General features: G+C 38.8%; 1 protein-coding gene across 1 annotated transcript; it reads right to left on the reverse strand.

Moving 5' to 3' along the window:
• Window positions 1-15,622: 15,622 nt before the first annotated feature.
• On the reverse strand, window positions 15,623-19,461 carry LOC131037014 (putative leucine-rich repeat receptor-like serine/threonine-protein kinase At2g24130). Its single transcript, XM_057969038.2, has 2 exons — window positions 16,177-19,461; window positions 15,623-16,091 (listed from the first exon to the last, which is right to left on the reverse strand). Exons 1-2 carry the CDS (start codon window positions 19,391-19,393, stop codon window positions 15,655-15,657), a joined length of 3,654 nt encoding a protein of 1,217 aa, XP_057825021.1. The 5' UTR covers window positions 19,394-19,461; the 3' UTR covers window positions 15,623-15,654.
• Between the last annotated feature and the right edge of the window lie 323 nt (window positions 19,462-19,784).

A 19,784-nucleotide genomic window follows, 5' to 3' on the forward strand; every position in this document is an offset into this window, starting at 1 on the left:
AGGTGGTAGCCTCGGTCTAAGCCGCTGCTAGATCTCGCCGCGCCTGCTGGAGATCCTCTGATAGGACTCTCTCTCTCTGCCGCGCCTGCTGGAGGTCCTCGGATAGGACTCTCTCTCTCTCCCTCCATATTTCTACCTGTACTCGGAATGGGAAAAACAAATATTCATGCCGACCCGCGTTCCCCTGAGGCCTATAGGCAATCTGTGAGGAACTAGGGATCTGTGCTATCATGGAGATGTCTGTCATTTCCTGTTGAATCAAGGAACGCCATTCCTGCACATTAGCTGTGGTAGTAGAAATGATTTTTGGTTAGTACCATTCTATATCATCAGAGCATTAATCAATCAATGTAAACCTACTATACCTGGATCTCCCTCACGCCAGTAGGGATCATGATATGGTAGCATCTGTGACTGAGAACTGCTAGGCCCCCCTCGCTCGAATACCCTCTCCACGATGGGTGTAGGCTGGACGGTACTGGTGACAGGTCTCCGTATCGCCTCCTGTTCCCCCTGTTGGGGAATAAGAGGTGGATCCAGGGCTATGGTATCGTCTCCTGAGTGGTGGGGAGCTGCAGCCGACTCCTCCTCATCATCTCTATCATCCTCCTCGTCGTCCTCCTCGTCATCCTCATCCTCATCTGCATCATCACCTACATCCTCCTCATCCTCCTCTCTATCTGCATCCTCCTCCTCCTCCTCATCACTGGGCTGATCTCTTGTAGGTGGATCAAGATCTCCCGCCTCCTCATGACCCTCTCCCTCATCTGGCTCCTCTGACCTGGATCCCTCGTCCTCGTCTCGGTCTCCATGTCTCCATGGGCCAGGATAGCCTGTCGGATGATCTGGTGGAAAGATAGGACCTGGATATGATCTCATGAACCATGAAACATATCTACGCTGTGCTCCAGGCTCTGCAGAATAGTCAGTAACTACATCCTGATCTGATCCCTCTAAGTCTGTCATCTCAATATCATCCACCAACGGTCTCGCTACTGCTCTAGGTCTGGGAAGGACCCGTGAGTGTCGAGTATAGATGGGCACATCAGCTGGAACACACTGCTCTAGTCCGAACTGCCTCCGTACTCGATCAAAGTAGAAAGGGACTATGATGTGTGCATATCGTCCTCGCAGTAGGCGGTTCCTCTGTAGACATGCTAACTGTCTCTCCATACCATCCCATCTGTGCATCCGTAGGTAAGGTCTCCACACTGTCACCTCAACTGTCAGTCTATCAATAGTCACTCTCCAATACAACAAATCCCCAAACCTCCACTCGCTGGTCAGTGGATAAGCGAACACCCTAGGTCGCTCGCTCGCTATACTCAGTGGATAGCTGACGGGCCTGGTGCATGTGAAGTGCTCTAAGATCCACACCTGCAGAAGTGTGCATGTCATCAAACTACAATCCTATCTGAATACATACTCCTCAAGGTCGTGATAGAGATGTGCGAGCATACTTCGACCCCACGCATATACTCTCCTGTGTCTCTCCATCCCTCTGATACACCATGTGAGGCCCCCATGCATGTGTGTCCCTCGCCCATTAGGGCAGATGGCTAATGCTATGATGGCTATCATGAGACGTCTCAGAAGTGGTATCTCCCCTGTAGGATGTAATAGCCATCTGACCATGATACGACCTCTCATCTCGCTCGGCATGACTCTCCCTATGCAATACATCTGCTCCCTCTGATGATCCTCTGCTACCCGATCAGCCACATATGTGACTGTCGCTCCTCTGATAGGAAGATGTAGTATACGGTACACATCCTCGAGTGTGACCGTCAGCTCTCCTACCGGTAGGTGGAAGGTACAGGTGTCAGGATCCCATCTCTCCATCAGTGCCATCAGCATCGCAGGATGAAATCAAATGGCCAGCATAAGAATCATGTACCACAATCCTACTATCGATAAGGTGTCTCTCTCTACCTGAGTCAGCCGTGGAATCTAATCTTGCAAAGTGCGAAGAATGTGTCCCGCTGTATGCTCTCTCATGTACGGGAGACCCTGCAAAATGAAAACATGACCAAAATCAGTACTCAATCATCGAAATCGCAAATGCAAACTGTTGAACATTGAATGCTTGCCTTGTAACCCCTCGCCGGGCCCTGATTGGGGACCATGGCGCCCTGTCAGGGACCATGGCACCCTGAGGGGACCATGCCGCCCTATCAGGGACCATGACACCCTGCAGGGACCATGCCGCCCTATCAGGGACCATGACACCCTGCAGGGACCATGGCGCCCTAGGGGGACCAGGGCACCCCTCAGGGACTAGGGCGCCCTAGGTGGGCCCCGGTCGGTGTTATGGGTCCGCATTCGATCACAGAAAAGTCAAACATGAGAGAAATCAAAAGTCAAACGTTCAGTCAACTCACCTCATCCAGTGGCTCGTCGTCGATCACGGCCTGGCGCAGGATCTCGATCCTCGTAGGACGCTCTGGTCGTCATGAAGGCATGATGACTAGGTGGGCTCCGCTGCGCTGAATAGTATCCTATAATCGACAAAATGACGAATACAAGTGTCACTTTCGAAGTATATACTCTCGTTTGCTTATCCTTACTTCTTGAAACCCTAATTTTCCTTCTATCATTCATTTTATCATAACTTGAGTTTGGGAGATGCGATTTTCGAGCCGTCTGTTGCATTGGAATCGTATTTTCCTTCTCTTACTCTCAGGATGTTCCAAAAAGTGCTCTGATGAAGCCTATTTAGTGAACACCCCTCATCAACACTCTATTACACAATTTGTCGCAAGTAAACATGCTACCCTGTTTCACCTCCCTAAATAAGCAAGTTGAAACAGGGGGGGCATATAGCTACTCACAGATTTCATCACTTTCCCTAGTAAGCATTAGGTGATTTTGTGATTTAACGTTTGTTTTGTAGGGTGCTGTTCCTAACTGTGTACTGCAGATACCGCTGGGGGCTCCGTCCGACGACGTATGGATATATGCTTTTTCAAATAATGTTTACTTTTCTGTACTTTACCTTGCATATGCACGTAGTACTCATATGATCGCTAAAGTGGGGGCTAAATGTAGCGTCGTAAATTGTACGCACTCGCTAGGGTGGTACAATTTCACACCTAGTTTAGCACCCGCCTTAGTGCATTTTGCATTCTGCATTGCATTTCTCCTTAAGCACTTAATTAATCAAATTAATTAGGTCTAAGGTCTTATTTCATCATTCTCTACATCATAAAGTTGGGCCCTTTCACTAAAGCGTGCCCTTCGCATTTTATTCCTCCAATACACCACTTAATCAAAAACCCTAATTAAGTCCTATTTTCGAACTTGGGGGCTTGGTTTCGGGGTCTAAACATCTCGAAATCACCTGTAACTTCGGGATTCTCTCTAAAATCATCATATCCGACGGCCCTGAAAATTTGGTGAAAAGTTGTCGGGACCATGGTGCCCATGCAACATGGTCTTAGACATTTTTCCCGAAATTTTGGGAGCACGATCCAATCATAAAATAAAGCTTAACCCCAAGAAATTGGCGGGATATTCAATCTCTAGGTCGGCCAAAATACGAATTTACGACCTAGGGTTTCATACATAAAAGCCCTCTTTCCTCATTTGAAGGGATCTGATTTTTGTTTCCAGGAACTTCATAGGCAGCGAAAGGGCAGATCTTTGAAGACTTCAACAACATTCAACATCATTCTATCAAGCATCTATCAAATTCATTCATTCATACAATTAGGGCTTGGAAGACATTAAAGAACAATAGGAGATTACCGACTGAAGATTGGCTTGTACTCCTCCCTTGAGGGTTGGGTATGATTTCATATTGTTTTCATGTCCTTACATAAGCTTTGATATATTATTTATTCGTGCTTTAGATCACATTGCATCTTGATTTAGAGCATTTGCATTATCATTTACAAGCAATTAGGGTTTACTTTCTAGGTTGCTCTAGTTTGCTTTCTTGCATTTTGGACCTTGCACACACACTAGGTCTGCACACACAATACATTTTACAAAACAACTTGGCTATTCGTGGAGGTGGAAATCACCGAAGCGGGGGTTTGACTAAGGCAAAACCCTATATAGCCGCCCTCCCCCTTTTCAGACATTACTGCAGGTTTCGGGATTCGGACGACGCCGCGAGACACAGATCCGGAAAGAGGAGACAAAGACAGAACTCTGTGTGCAATTGCAGCTCAGAAGACTGGGACAGGGGCGCTGGGCGCCCTGGTCCCTGGGATAGAGGCGCTGGGCGCCCTGGTCCTCCGGACAGACAGGTTTCCGACAGCTTCTAGACAGTGTTTCAGGGTGCAGAACAGTGGTTTCCGGTGCAGTTTTCAGGACAGTGGCACCCGCGCCCCCGTCCCGAACATTTTTAGTCCGATTTCGACTCTGGGTACATATCTGCATTCTTATTTTGCCCTTACATTTACAGCTGTTCATTGTTTAATCTCAATTCTGCAAATTTGTTACTAGTTCATATTTACATTTTGAGGTTAGGGTTTAAACTTTTAGCTTTTAATTTCAACAAGGGAATAGAAATCCTAATAGATATCCCGTGGCTCTCTCTTTCACCAAAAGAAGTAGCCAATTGTGCGATATCTCTAGGCTCTTTCGTATTCCGCAATGTGTGTCAAAAGTTCGGATTAGGGTACATTGACCTAGTCTCGCTTTTTCCCCTACACACCTACCTTTACATCAAACATAATGGCTACTTCAATACAAGACATTCCTCCTGTGATCACTAGTCATGGGGGCAATCCTTCCTCTTCAATTAACCCTATTCCTTCATTTAATCCGACTTCTTCATTCATCCCTTCAATGAGTGTTCATATTACATCTCCACAAATGAACATGACACAAGGGGGCAATTCATTCAACCATTCCATTCCTCCTTGTAGTGTTCCTCTTGTCCAATCATCCCCTATGATTGATTATCATAGAGTCCCACCACCTTACTCTTTACCTTGTTTCAATAACATAACACCTCCATCTCAATCTAACACACCTAATATGAATTCTTCGACTGAAGCGACCATTAATAATCTTGCACAAACTATCTCTTCTTTACAGCAACAAATTGCCTCTATGAATCAATCTAAGTTTAGTGTGCCCACATTTGATGTTGCGAGCCCACTTTCTCTTGACATTGTTCGAGCTATCCCTCCTAAACATGTTGAAATCCCGCATTTGGAGCTTTATAATGGTAAAGGTGATCCTCTAACACATGTTAAGACTTTTCAAACAATATGTACTGATTTTGCTTATGACAAAAGGTTGCTTGCAAAACTGTTTACTAGAACATTAAGAGACAAAGCCCTATAATGGTATTGCTCATTGCCTTCTTATTCTATTACTTCTTTTGAACAACTTGCAAATGCTTTTATTCAACAATTTCAAAACAATATAAGTTCTAAAGTTACTTTGATTGATTTAATGCATTGTAAACAAGGTGTTAAAGAAAAAGTGACTGATTTCATTGGTAGATATAAACATTTGTATGCTCAAATTTCTTTTCCAGTGCCTGACAATGATATTCAAAGAATCTTTATTTCTAATTTGCAAAAAGATATTCGAGACAAACTTCTGTTTTCTGAGTTTACTTCTTTCCAACAGTTGTGTGCAACTCTTCGCAATTATCAACTGACTGTGAGTCAAATGGAACAATCACATCCTATGGCTCCGAGTGATAAGGGTGATAGCAGTCAACAACCATTTGGAAAGTTTAAACCGAATAGAGATTCCATCAAATTCAATGAAAACATCATCAACAACAATGTGAATGCAGCATCAGGTGTGCCTCCTATTTCTAAGTTTTTCAAGAAAGAAAGAAAGTATACTCCTTTGAATGAATCATTGCATAGTATTATGAATAAATTATTGGAACAAAATGTGCTTACTCTTCCTCCTATAAGGCAAATTGATCCTGCAAAGATTACTTCACCTTATTTTGATAACAAAGCTTTTTGTCAATTTCATCGTCAGCCTGGGCATGATACTAAAAAATGTTTTTCTTTAAAGGGTAAAATTCAAGATTTGATTGATAATAATACTATCTCTGTTTCTGGAGTGAATGATAAAGGCAACACATCTGTAGCACCTCCTAATCAAAATCTTCAGATTTTTATTGATCCATTACCTTCCCATACCTCTAATGCGATTGAGACTAATGATTCCTCTCTCTCATCTGATGGTCTTCTGTCTATGACTCTGAATGTGATTAACTTTGTAGAGCAGCAAGAAATCCCTAAAGAACCTTCCATCACATTTGACTCTAGTGAAATTATCAGGGCACCTGATGGTCCTTTATATATAGTTGCAAAAGTCAGGAATACACCTTGCCGTGGAGTGCTTATTGATCCTTCGTGCATGGTTAATGTTATTACTGAGGAATTCCTTTTTACTTTGCAATTGAATCAAGTGATCTATGACAAAACAGATGTGATTGTGAAATTATTTGATGCATTTTCTTCTCCTGCAATTGGTTCTATTACATTGCCTATCGAGGTCCATAACAAATCTCTTGATGTGAACTTTGCTATTATTCCTTCATCTAAACAATTTCATGTGAAGCTTGGCTATCCTTGGCTATCTTCCATGAAAGCTATTGCTTCTCCTATTCATAAATGTTTAAAATTTCCCCATAATGGTGAAGTTGTCACTGTCAATCATAGTCTCTTTAAACCAGCTGAAAGAACTTCTAGTGTTCCTATTGATTACTTTTGGCCTAAACAATTCCAATCTCTTCCTCCGCGAAGTGATCATCTTTTCAAATCTTATCAAAAGTGGAAAACAGATATGATCTTATCTCTAAGTGAACCTAGAACACCCAAACTTGACATTCCTATCATTCTTGAGAAGGAAGTTCTTCCTTTGAAAGATAAAACTAATGTCTTTCCTCAAGAAGATTCCCAACCCATCCCTGTGGATGTGACTATGTCTATGCCTAATAAACCTTCTTAAAGTAGACCTATACCTCCTCTTCATGATGGACTTGGTCTTCTTCCTAAACCAAAAATTCCTCCTTTATATGGAGCAGTTCCTCCTCCTTCCTTCTATAGAGAGAAGAGACCTTCCTCTTCTCCTATTATCCAGCCTAAGAGACCACAACCTAAACACCCAAGTGATAAGGATGAGAACATTCCTCCTCCTCAATCTTCTTCACTTCCTACTAAGACTAGACGAAATTGTTCTGCACGTGAACGTCGATGAAAGCGTCGTCTTAGAGCTCAAGCAGCTGCTTCTCAAACTTTGCAATCTCCAAAAACACCTTCAACAAGCATTATTCCATTTTCTCCTCAGCCGGAAATTGAGCCTAAATCTCCTAAACATAAGATGCATGATGGTCTTGATCCTGTGCGAGTTAAAGATCCTATTTTTATAAATCTTGATGATGATATAGATGAAAATGTTATCCATGATGAACATGTTACTCCTCTTGCTTCTGATAGTGAATATGAACTTGTTGATATTGATAACCATTTATCTAATGAATTTTCTAAAGCACTTATCCTAGCTCCTAGACAAGAACAATGTGGCTCGGAACATGAACATAGCCCTTGTTTGGATCTTGTGATAGCTCCATCTGCTGTGTTGGATGTTCCTCCTCTAGCATGTTCCCTGCCTTCCCGAAACATTGATCAGCAAGATCGGGGGGCAGATGACGTGCTAGACTAGTTACATTAGCATAGTAGATTCTCTCCTCCTCTCTTGTGTTACTTCTTCTATATGTTATTCTCATTCTGCTATTTCTTGTCCTTAGTGTTGTCTACTTGAGGACGATGCAAAGCATTGAGATCTCTTTTGGTCTCTCTCATGTTGACTCAAAAGACACATGTGTTCCCTTCTTCTAGGTGACCTTCCTTGATTGGGGAATGAAGAACAATTATGCATACATACATATGATATATATACATGAATTATCATATAGCATACTGACCCCGAGGAAAGCGAAGTCACCTCATGCTTTGTGCTTTGTGTCTATTATCCTTGGGTTTATCTCAGACTTGGGGGCTAAATCCTTGCGATAATGTGCTCCTTCCCTTCTCATTTCTTATGTGTATCACTACGTTAAAACAATCACCCCCGTTGAGGCGTGTACGATCGCTTTAACGTAGGGGGGCATACACCCTGTCTATCCCTTTAGGATACTTGAAAATTTCTTGGCGAACTTAGCTTTGCCTTGAAAATTTTTGGTATTTTTCTTACATGACTCATAGTGAGGGAACCTTACTACTGACAGTCATGGTTCTCCCTCGTGATCTTCCCTTTTACTTTGTCAATCGAAGTCGTAAGATCCTTAGTCCACTGGGGGCTTGGTGTATCTTGCCTCCTTGACGTGGTGAAAGTCTTTCAATGTTGTTTCCTTGTACTTTACCGGAAGTATGAGCATACATACTCCCACTAAAGTGGGGGCTAAATGTAGCGTCCTAAAATTGCGACACTTGCAATTTCAACTACATTTTGGTCTTCACGATGGCGACGCAACACGCAACCTGAATGGAGACCCCGAAACCTGTTTATGACACTAAAAACTGCATTTTCTAGCACCCTAGCCTGAACCTCCTTTGCACCCTGCTGTCCTAGGAGGTGGGACCAGAGCGCCCAGTGCCCTGGTCCCCCAGGACCATGGCGCCCAGCGCCCTGGTCCCTGGGCCTATTTTGGGCCCGGTCTCCTATGGGGTCTCGGGTCTTTTTGTTTGCAAATTGGAAAATTAACTTTCCTGGTCGGCCTAAGGTCGGGAAAATCAATCTATCAACCCTAATTGGCAAGTATATAAATGACATTTTCCTCTCTCATTTGGATAGATAGATATGCATACATGACGGAAAAAAGCGTGGAAACTATACTCAAGCATTCAAGCATTCAAGCATTCCTTCAAGCAATTGATCATTTCAAGTCTCCATTCAAGGCTAAGTGTTGCATTCAAGACAAGGATTCAACCATTGAAGAGGAGATCACTTACTACATGCTACATACAACATACAACATACAACAAACAACAACATCTATACCTTCGCACATAAGGATACAAACATCCTTACAACAAGGTATTAGTACTTGTTTTACATCTACATTTACAGCAATTTCTCATTTCTTGGTTAATTCCAAAACTGGGGTTTGACCTAAAGGCAAACCCCTAATCCCTAACCCCCAATCATCTTCACTTTTCTGTGTGTAGGTTGCAGGTACGTGGCTGAAATTGAAGATCTGGAATCCTTGTGCAGAGACGAACAGATCCCACTTTGTTTCGCGGATTTTTTGGAGGACCGTGGCGCCGGGCGCCATCGTCCCAACAACGTTTTCTCAAATTTGTAGGACAGCGTCGTATCGACATTTTACTACTAATTCGAGGTCCGCAGCTTCATCCTATATCCCTATCTCAGTTTATAAGCGAATCTTTGTCACTTTCTATGCATTCCTAGCTTAATTCTTCTATCAACATTCTTTACAAAAGAGGGTAGCCTTGCTATCTTAACCCTTGAAACTCATTTAGCATCCAATCTTGCATTGCGTGGGATTGGATCTTGTGGGTTTCAACCCCTCTTTTGAATGTAAAGTATCCCTTAAGTGAAAACCATCAACCCTAGCAACCTCCCTTCTCTCTCCTTGGAGTTGGAAGAGGGGAGAGCAACTAGGGTTCGATTGCGACTTTTTCCGCTTTACAGTTACTCAATTCCTTCCTATTTTTTAGAATCCTTGTCACTTACTCCATTGACACCTCCTCACTTGAATGAAGATTCAGGACTTTAATTTGTGAGCTATTTTAATCTTCTTTTTTGTCCAAGGGAGAATTTATAGCCGAGTGGAGGATCTCTATTTGGGATGTTTCTTCTGCTACTTTCTCTATTACAAAAGTTTGATCCTTCTGAACCCATACCTTTTGAAAATCTAGGATTGGTTACCTCTTTTGAATCCCATATTGAATCTTCTCCCAAGATTTCTTTCCCTCACTCCTAAACTACTCAGAGGATTTAAAAGAGACTTATGAAATAATGGGATGTTATTTGAAAAGGAGAGTTGAAAGTTGAAGTCACCTGATCTCCTGAACTTATAGAGACAAGAGGAGGATGAAAATTCATCAATTCCTTCTTGAATTCCTTATTCCTATTCCCATACAAAGTCTTCATGGCTTTGTTTCTTCTTTTTTTTTTAATCCCAATATTTTGGAGGCCATGCCTTCTTCGAGAAGGGAAGATTTACTAAAATCTCAGAAGGCCAAAGTGGAAAAAATTCGAATATTATTTAGAAAGGTTGCTAAATTCTTCAAACTGTAGAAGGGTTTGTGACCTTGACTAGTCTTTCTAAATCTCCTTTTTCTAACAATTGTCTTCCCCTTACATTAAGCGACTCTTCCAAGCTTTCTAAAGTCTCCTCTATCAAGCAGGTGTTTTTGATGTCCTTTTATACGTTGTTGTGCTTGAAATCTTCTTCCTTGCTGCCTAAAGTCTTTGCTACAACCATGGTTTCACCTCAGGAATCTTCACCCTGCTCTGCTCTGCTCCACCTCTGCCATTGGTGAATATGAGATAGTTTTTATAATATTTAAAGAACAAAAATTATGAAAAATATTTCAAATATGACAAAGGCTCTTAATTTTGTCTGTTTATGTGTTTTTTTAATTTAAATATAATAATTTAACATTAGATTTAAATTTATTTGCAGAAAAATCTTGTCATAGATTAATGAAGGGATTCGTTTCCACAAACCTTGCTCAATACAATGAGAGACAAGGATATTATCATTTAATATAATTGCCATTTACTTTTCGAGCTCAATTTTCTTGAAATACAAAGAGAATTCTGGGTTTGATTTTTTTAATGTCTACTAGAAATGTAACCTACGGTGTAATAACCCAACAAATTTTGACCATTTTTTTTTTTTTTTTACTTTAATCATTTGTGTTTGATTCAATTGCATACTCTGGGGATCCATCTATTTGGGTTAGGCATTCATCCATCCGAGATGAGAATCTAACCATACGGGTTAGGCATCTATCCATACGGAGCAGGAGGTTTCATCTATCCAATACGGGATAGGCATCTACCCATACGGGGTAGGTATCTAACCAATTGGGATAGGAGGTGCTCTGGCCAAAGACTTAGACTCATTGGCACCATTCGGGTCCTAAGCCACTTACTAAGTACTACACTCTTCTAATAGGAGTGCACCGAGGTCGTCATCCTTAGGAGTAATTTAAATAACATTACACAAGCTTGAATTCCACCTCGGAATTTGGCTTAAAGCCTCGAGAAGTCAAGCAAATCCATATGGGATTCCTTTCGAGTATGCATTGAATTATTTTTCCCTTTTTATTATACTTATCTTTCAAATTAGGATTCTTACTCAATCCTTCTTCTTACCAACCTAGACCCCACCCACGAACGCCTGAATACTAGGGACAACTTCGTCCCAAGACTGCCTACATACCCGTTTCGGCATGGGATCAAGGCGTAAAGTATGTAGTTCTATTTTCTACTCTATGGTTTGTTGTAAACTGAGTAGTGGGTACACAACCCTTTCTAGGGTCAATGTCCCAGACAGTTTCTCTGCGGTTGCTACCCACGGTGGTAGCACTTAAGCAAAGGCTCAAGATGGCCTATTGCTTGTGGCCTAAACAACTAGATCCTAATACCTATCATAAGCATCACCCTTGACCAAATTGTCAATCATCAACAACTCTTCAAGATTATATCAATTTCATAAAAGCATTTCACTCAATCAACCTTAAGGGGGTTTACTATGGTTTAACTCAGCGGATGTAAAATTATTTAAGGATTATCTTATTAGATTATCGATCCAAGGGGGATTACCCGCCCCTTGGATTTTAACTTCCAAGTGTCCCTTATTACTCCCCGACGATTTATAGGGACGATGCCACAGACATCGTTGATGCAACTTTATTAGGTGTTAAGTGTAGTAGTTCAACATGATGGCATTACCCGTAAGCATGACCTAGAGGCACTATATATACCAAATGCTGCTAGGTTTTGGTTTTGCAACTTCCTTTATTTAGTTTTCTAACTAAGAAGCTATGAAAAACATCATGCTTGAAAACAACTATGAATTGAATGTATGTAATTGCGAAGTTTAATTAATTGAAATAACTACTTCGATGGCATTCAATTACCACTTGATAGAATTACCATTCTTCTACAACTAAACTATTTAATATATGATTGCACGATAATGACAATTATGAACTCATGTATTAAAATGTGTAATTTGCATGAAAATGATGGAAATCTAACTTGATCATGAATGCAAATTAATATATAAGTGATTTGATGATGTAAAATTAGTGTCATTTACATGCAAAATAAAGCAATGTTTACTACTATCACAAGAACAATTTAATTATAGCATTACTAGTTCAAAATGAACAATTAGTTTAGACTTTGGGCAATTTTGGATCAAATCATAATATTATGACTTAATTGTTTTAAATGAATCTGAAAATCATCGACTAAGTAACCTAATAAATCTCCAATGGGTTGAGAGATTTCAATTATACACATAAATTTAAAAATTACAAACTCACTACACCATGATCCTAATTACTTATAAATTTTCCTAAGTTTAATTTTACTAACTTAAAATTTATAACAATTAAACTTAAAATTTAACCAAGCAATTATTAACAATTTTTAAATTGTAATTTAATATATATAAAAAAAAATCTAATTAACAAAAATAATAATAAGCGAAACTTTGCTTTTAATAGTTAATGGGGTTAGTGGGGAGTGGGGCCCATGGGTCCCATCACCACTGCGGACCTGCAGGTACAGGTCCACAGTGATGAGGGGACAGCTGTGGTCCCCTCCACTCCCCGATAGTTTAATAAACCGCTGCCCCTTCCCCCCATGCGTTTACTGACATGTATACCTTTTTGGTAATGCTGCGCATCAACTTGAGTATATTTTTTTTTCGTTAAGTTTGAAATTTTTGTGAAACATAAATGTGTAAATATATATATATATATGGGTTTTTATTCCTTCTTTTTTTCATTCCAGGTTATTTTATAATATAAGGGAGAAATATATATAAAGATACATGCATAAGGAAAAGAAATGTTAATAACAAAAAAGAAATAAGAATTTAATTACGAGAATGAAATAATACAGAGAAATAAATTTGTCTCAGCAATGTACAGGTAACCAAATTATCACAGAGATAGGTAGATGATTATGCTGAGATAAACAAAGCATTCAAAGAAATATTTTCAGGAGCTAATATTCACAGGGAGGGATTTATATTTTATTTCCATAGAGGATGCAGTCAAGTTTATATTTTATTTCTAGATGTTTTCTGTTCACAGAGAAGTAAGACTGCTCTTAGAGGAGGATGAATTAAATTAAGGGAATTAAGATTTATGATCCAATCTACTTTCAGAGAGAGAAATGGGTTTATACTCAAAGGAAAAATATTTAAATAACTTCATATACAGAATATCGACTTGTATTCACACAGAGGCGAGATTTTCCACAGGGAAGTAAGATTTAATTAAAGAATGAGATTTACATTCAGATTTCCATTCAAAGAATGAGAGAAATGAATTTAAGAGAAGAAATAATAAGGAACAAGATTCATACACAGAGAAGAGTTTTAATCTCAGAAAAATAAATTTAAGATTTTTGCACATATCAAAAAAAATCTTTTGGAAAAGCAAAAGCAAGATCATGTATATATTTTCTAAAGAAAAATTAAATAAATGATAAAGCTCTCTTTTACATTCATTATATGAAAAATACTTTTATCAATATTTATCCCTAAATAAGAAGAAAAGATTTACAATCTAATAATTTAGAAGCTATATATTTTTGATAACACAAATTTCTCATATGTAAATGAGAGATGATAAAAGAAGAGAACCTGGCTTATCGAAGCTCGATGTTGAATCCTCTCCAATCTTCTAGCTATCCCTTTTAGATCCTTCCTTGCAACTTGAGAGAAATCTTCAAGAACAACTTAACATTCCTACAACGAAAATGAGACTACCAAAGAGATCCTACTACCAACAACAAGGAAACTTGGAAAATTTCTTCAAAACATAATCAACTCCCTTTTTTGAGAACTTGCATATAGTATATAGGAAAAATCCCTTAATTCCACTATCTAGAGATATTAATTAAGAATGGGATTCTTTTCCAATAGTGGTCTCATGCAAATTCATAAAAAACCTAGTGGGGGAGTTACATGCAGGGCATTGAAGATTCCTTTAGAAGCTTCTAATTCCTCCTACAACATGTGTCATAATTGGGAGTGGGAAAAATAAGTAAAAATAAAAATAATGCCTTTTGAATTATATTCTCCAAGTGTGTGTGTGTGTCTCCATTTTTATTCTTTTATAATATTTATTCAATCATTTTTAATAGCTCAACCAAAAATATAATAGAATTGTATCAAATCAAAAAGTGATCAAGGAGGGTTGTGACATACGGTACATTTTTAGGACACATTAATATGAATTAGAAGTTATAATGTCTAACAATATTGTATGCTTGTTATAAAAAATATCCTTTAGCCAATTAAATATTACATTGAGCCATCTTTGAGAGAAACTACTAAATTAATTAGTAGTTACGAGAGATAAATTGAGAAAATTTCCTTGCATATTAGGTCAATATGTCGTTAATCCAACATCGAAAACCTATAACACCACCTCAATCCTCACCAACTAGATACACACACAAAAGGCATCATGTGTGGAAACGAATAATGTTCAAATTTTAATATATTGAAAAAAAAAAAATAACTCATATAAATATGTAAAAAAATTAATTCTACAATATAATTAAATTTAGAAAAATTGTATAAATATTTATTTTATGTGTGTGTGCACATGCACATACATAAACTAAAATATATATATTATTAGAAACAAAAAAAATAGAGGGGATCGAAGAATAGAATAAATAACAAAACAATATAGGATAAAATAAAACGGAAACAAAGAAGGGGCACACACACACACACACATATATATATATTTAATAAAAGAAGAAGATAGAAAAAAAAAAAAGGAAACTGGGACTAGAAATATAAAGAAAAGTGAAAATATTTATAAACAAAGAAAATAAAGAGGAAAAAAGAAAGGATAGAAAGCATAAAATTTTTCAAAAAAAATAGAGAGGATGCATTAAAAAAAGTTAAGGTAGATAATATAAAGAAATAAAAATGTCACTAACTATTAAGGAAGATCTAAACAAAGAAAAATTTGCAATAAAAAGGACCATTATTATATATCTACAATTTAAATAAGATTATAAACTTCTAAATTAAAATTAATACAACAACTAATACATTTTCCTTATTCAATATTTTCTTTATTAATACAAATTACTTAACTATTTAATTTTTAATATTTTTAAAATTAAAATAAATTATATATCAATACATTTTATTAATTATAATCTTATTTAATATTGTTAAAACTACAAACTCCTTCACATGAACGTAAGTGCAAATAATATTATTTGTTATTAAGTTCACAACATTAATTTACAATACAATACAATACAGCCAGTAGCTTTTGGAAGCGCCATCACGACTTTGGAACACCTCGCAGACTCGAAAGAACTAGAATTTATCCTAGGAAAGATTTTACATTGAAAGAAACAAACTTGAAACTGCCAAACATAAAAGGACTAAAACTTACTAATTGAGCTTATAAATATCTAAAATGTAGAACTTTGACTGTCAGATGCCAATGTTTCTGCGCGATTGGTATTGCGCAGGAGGTCTGATATGGTGGCTGTTAAATTTGAAGCAACTACACCCCCCATGGAAGATGTCTTGAGACTCTCCAAGAACCTGGCTACATCTCTCATGGAAGGTCGTTCTCTTGGTGATTCACTGCTACAAAGCAAACCAACATGAATGAAAGAAAGAAGACATCTATTGTCTTCCATGCTTTCATTCATATCTCTCAATAGCCCACTATGAACAATATCTGCTAGTCTGTCTGGAAAAGCTAACCTTACCCACTTCTGCAAGTTCATGTCTCCCACAAACATGTCATCACTTGGCCTCTTCCTTGTAACCATCTCTAGTATCAGAATTCCATAGCTGTAAACATCTCCCTTTGTGGAAACACCCCCCCACAATCCATACTCTGTAATCAATTTCATTCATGAAAAATTAGAAAAGCTATTAAAAGGAAATGATAATGACAATATAGAAGATCTCAAATAAATTACCTGGAGCAATATAGCCAATAGATCCTTTGAGTGCAAATGTTGCAGCACTAAATGAATCTATGGAATTTGGAGTAATCAAACGGCATATACCAAAATCAGTCACAAGGGCCGTCATGTTGGCGTCCAGGAGCACATTGCTAGGTTTTAAATCACAGTGCACAATTTGCAAAGGACAATCATGATGTAAATACTCCATGCCATGGGCAACATCCACAGCAATGCTCAAACAGTCCTCCAATCCCAATTTACAAAATTCCTGATCATCTCTGTCAGGGTGCAAATGTTTCTCCAAGCTCCCATTAGATGCAAATTGAAGAACCAGACCTTTGAAGCCAGAGTAGGAAAATGCACTTATGATTTTGATCAGGTTACGGTGCCGAATCCTCCCTAATACTTTGCATTCTGTGTCGAAGCTCTTATGAGCTTCTTCATTCTGCAAATTAAGAGCCTTGATTGCAACTATCTTACCATCCCTCAAAATTCCTTTGTAGACTGATCCGAAGTTACCCACTCCAAGCAAGTTTGACTCATCAAATTCGGCTGTTGCTGTGACAAGATCTTGATAAGAAAATTTTGGATAGCTAAGCCTTCGAAAAATAAAGTTTGAGGGATGGAATAGTTGGCTTGAAAGTTTATATCTCCATAAAATTAGTAAGAGGAAGGAGCACAATATAAACGCAATAGTTCCAACAACTGATAAGACTAATTTTTTAAGCAGTGAATGCTTTTCTTGACTCTTCTTTGGGCATGGAGGCAATGAATAATTCACTGGTCCACAGAGGCCAGGGTTTCCCATAAACAATTCTATAACAGTTCTATTTGGAAACAACCCTCCTTTTGGAATCTGCCCCGACAAATTATTGAATGAAACATTCATGTATTGAAGTACTTTTAGTCTTTCAAGGGACATTGGTATTGAACCTGATAAAGAATTGGTAGAAAGATCCATTTGTTGGAGATTTTGTAATTTGGAGAGCGAATCTGGAATTACACCTTCAAAGGCATTGTGGGAAAGATTTAGATGCTCTAATGCTGTGCAGTCTCCAAGAGAAATCGGAATCAGCCCAGTAAGCCGATTTCCAGAGATGTCTATGGCTTGAGCCATTGCAATTTTACTCATCTCTAGTGGCAAAGACCCTTCCAGAGAATTCCACGAAAGGTTGAGGTAGAAAACCAGATTTTTGAGGCTGGCAATGAAATCAGGAGGTATCCTTCCACCTAATTTATTGTAAGATAAGTCAATGAGCTCTAAATTTTGACATCCTGCTAAAACAGCAGGGATCTCGCCTGACAAGTTGTTATGCTGAAGTAAAAGACGTCTTAGCTGTTGGGAGCTACAAAGAGAATCAGGGATTTTTCCAGATAGCCAGTTGTGACTAAGATTTAGGAGTCCGAGATGTTGCATTTGGCCTACATCACTTGGAATGCTTCCTTCTAATTTGTTCCCACCCAAATACAATCTTTCCAACTTCTGGAATCTTTTAATTCCAGATGGAATATTGCCACTCAAAAGATTATCGCTTAACCTCAAGTATGTTAAGTTAGTTAGATTGGCAATCTGTTGTGGTATGCTTCCGCTTATCATGTTGTTTGATAATATCAATTCGTGGAGATTGGAAGACAGTTTGCCTATGGATGGAGGCAATATACCAGTGAGATGATTATCAGACACTACTATTTCTTCCAAGTGGGAGCAATTTGTAAGAGAAGTTAGAAAAGGCAATGTGTTGCTGCTATCACTAACAAGTTGATTGGTACGTAGGTAAAGCCGGGTAAGGAGTTTCAACTTGCCCAGCTCTATTGGCACCATTCCACTGAGCTGGTTTTTAGATAAATCAAGCTTTGTGAGGTTGGAACAATTTCCAAGAGAGTTTGGTATTTTTCCACTAAGCTGATTTCCCCATAAATTGAGTAATTGCAAACTGGAGAGCTTGGTACCGATTTCCCGTGGAATATGTCCACTCAGCTGGTTTAGAGTTAAACCTAATTCTCTCAATTTCGAGAGATTTGTTAAAGAATAGGGAATGGCACCTGATAAGTTATTTCCCCAAAGGTAAAGAGTCTGCAGGTGAGTGAGCGTGCCCAATTCAGGGGGAATGGGGCCATGAAGATCGTTTTCTGCCAATTCTAAATCGGTCAAGGAAGACAGATTTCCTAAAGAGCTGGGAATGGTGCCTGATAAGTTATTTGTAGAAAGGTAAAGTATCTGCAGGTGAGTGAGCATGCCCAATTCAGGGGGAATGGGGCCATGAAGATCATTTTCTGCCAATTCTAAATCGGTCAAGGAAGACAGATTTCCTAAAGAGCTGGGAATGGTGCCTGATAAGTTATTTGTAAAAAGATAAAGTATCTGCAGGTGAGTGAGCATGCCCAATTCAGGGGGAATGGGGCCATGAAGATCGTTTTCTGCCAAATCTAAATAGGTCAAGGAAGACAGATTTCCTAAAGAGCTGGGAATGGTGCCTGATAAGTTAATTGTATAAAGATAAAGCAGCTGCAGGTGAGTGAGCATGCCCAATTCAGGGGGAATGGGGCCATGAAGATCGTTTTCTGCCAAATCTAAATAGGTCAAGGAAGACAGATTTCCTAAAGAGCTGGGAATGGTGCCTGTGATACCATTTTCTCCCACATACAATTCAACTAAAGTGGACAGATTTTTGAAAGAAGGGGGAATAACACCTGTAAGATTGTTTTGTCCTAAGTAGAGGAACTTCAATCTTGTAAGGAGACTCAGCTCAGGCGGAATGCTGCCATGCAGTTGGTTATAGGAGAGCACCAGGAAATACAAACTGCGGCAAGCGGAGAGAGCGGGCGGAATGGTTCCTTGCAATTGATTGTTGTAGAGCAAGAGTACCTGCAGATGGGTAAGTTGGGCGAGTTGAGGTGGAATGGTAGAAGTGAGGGCATTGTTGGAGAGATCTAGGGATTGAAGAGAGGTGAGATTCCCCAGCAGAGGAGAGATGGTGCCGTGTAAGTTCATGTAGGATAAGTTGAGGGCGAGGACGGAGTGGAAAGAGGGATCGCAGGTAACGGCAGACCAATTACAGAGGGGGTGAAGGGGAGTCCAATCTGGCAGTGAAGAGCTGTTGTTGTTGGAAATAGCCGTTTTGAATTGCAGGAGCAATTGTTGCTGTTGAAAGGTATTGAGAGAGTGAGGAAGAGCGGAGATTGAAAAGATGCAGAGCATGATGAAAGAGTAGAACCAAAGAGGAGCCATGGTAGACCAAGCTGGGGCAGTGGGAAGCACAGGAATGAATAGGATAGAATGGGAATACAGGAATAAATAAATTGAGGCTTTGTGTTTTAATACTTTGAGATTGGATGGTAAAGGAGTAGACGTCCTCAAAGCGTAGAGTTATGTCAATATGTGGCCTGTCATATATTATTATTCTAGTATTTAATATTATGTGAAAAATATTAAATTTTGTATTTTTTTTTCTCACACACAATATATAGTATTCAGAGCATAAGTTATTAATAAAGTATGCTTAGATTATCAATATCCTCTTTTATGACTACTAAGGAGTGTATAATAAAGTATACGTCATAATATTTCATTAATATTATTTAAAAATTATGTTTTAACTTTTAAACATTTCATTTGTATA

This window comes from Cryptomeria japonica, chromosome 3 (genome assembly GCF_030272615.1).
Source record: "Cryptomeria japonica chromosome 3, Sugi_1.0, whole genome shotgun sequence".
NCBI classification, from domain to species: domain Eukaryota; kingdom Viridiplantae; phylum Streptophyta; class Pinopsida; order Cupressales; family Cupressaceae; genus Cryptomeria; species Cryptomeria japonica.

Excerpts from the sequence above, each read along its gene's own strand:
- LOC131037014 (XM_057969038.2), bottom strand. The coding sequence starts at position 19,393 with ATGGCTCCTCTTTGGTTCTACTCTTTCATCATGCTCTGCATCTTTTCA. Across the intron at positions 16,092-16,176 it reads TATTGGCTATATTGCTCCAG|AGTATGGATTGTGGGGGGGT; the intron begins GTAATTTATTTG and ends AATTGATTACAG.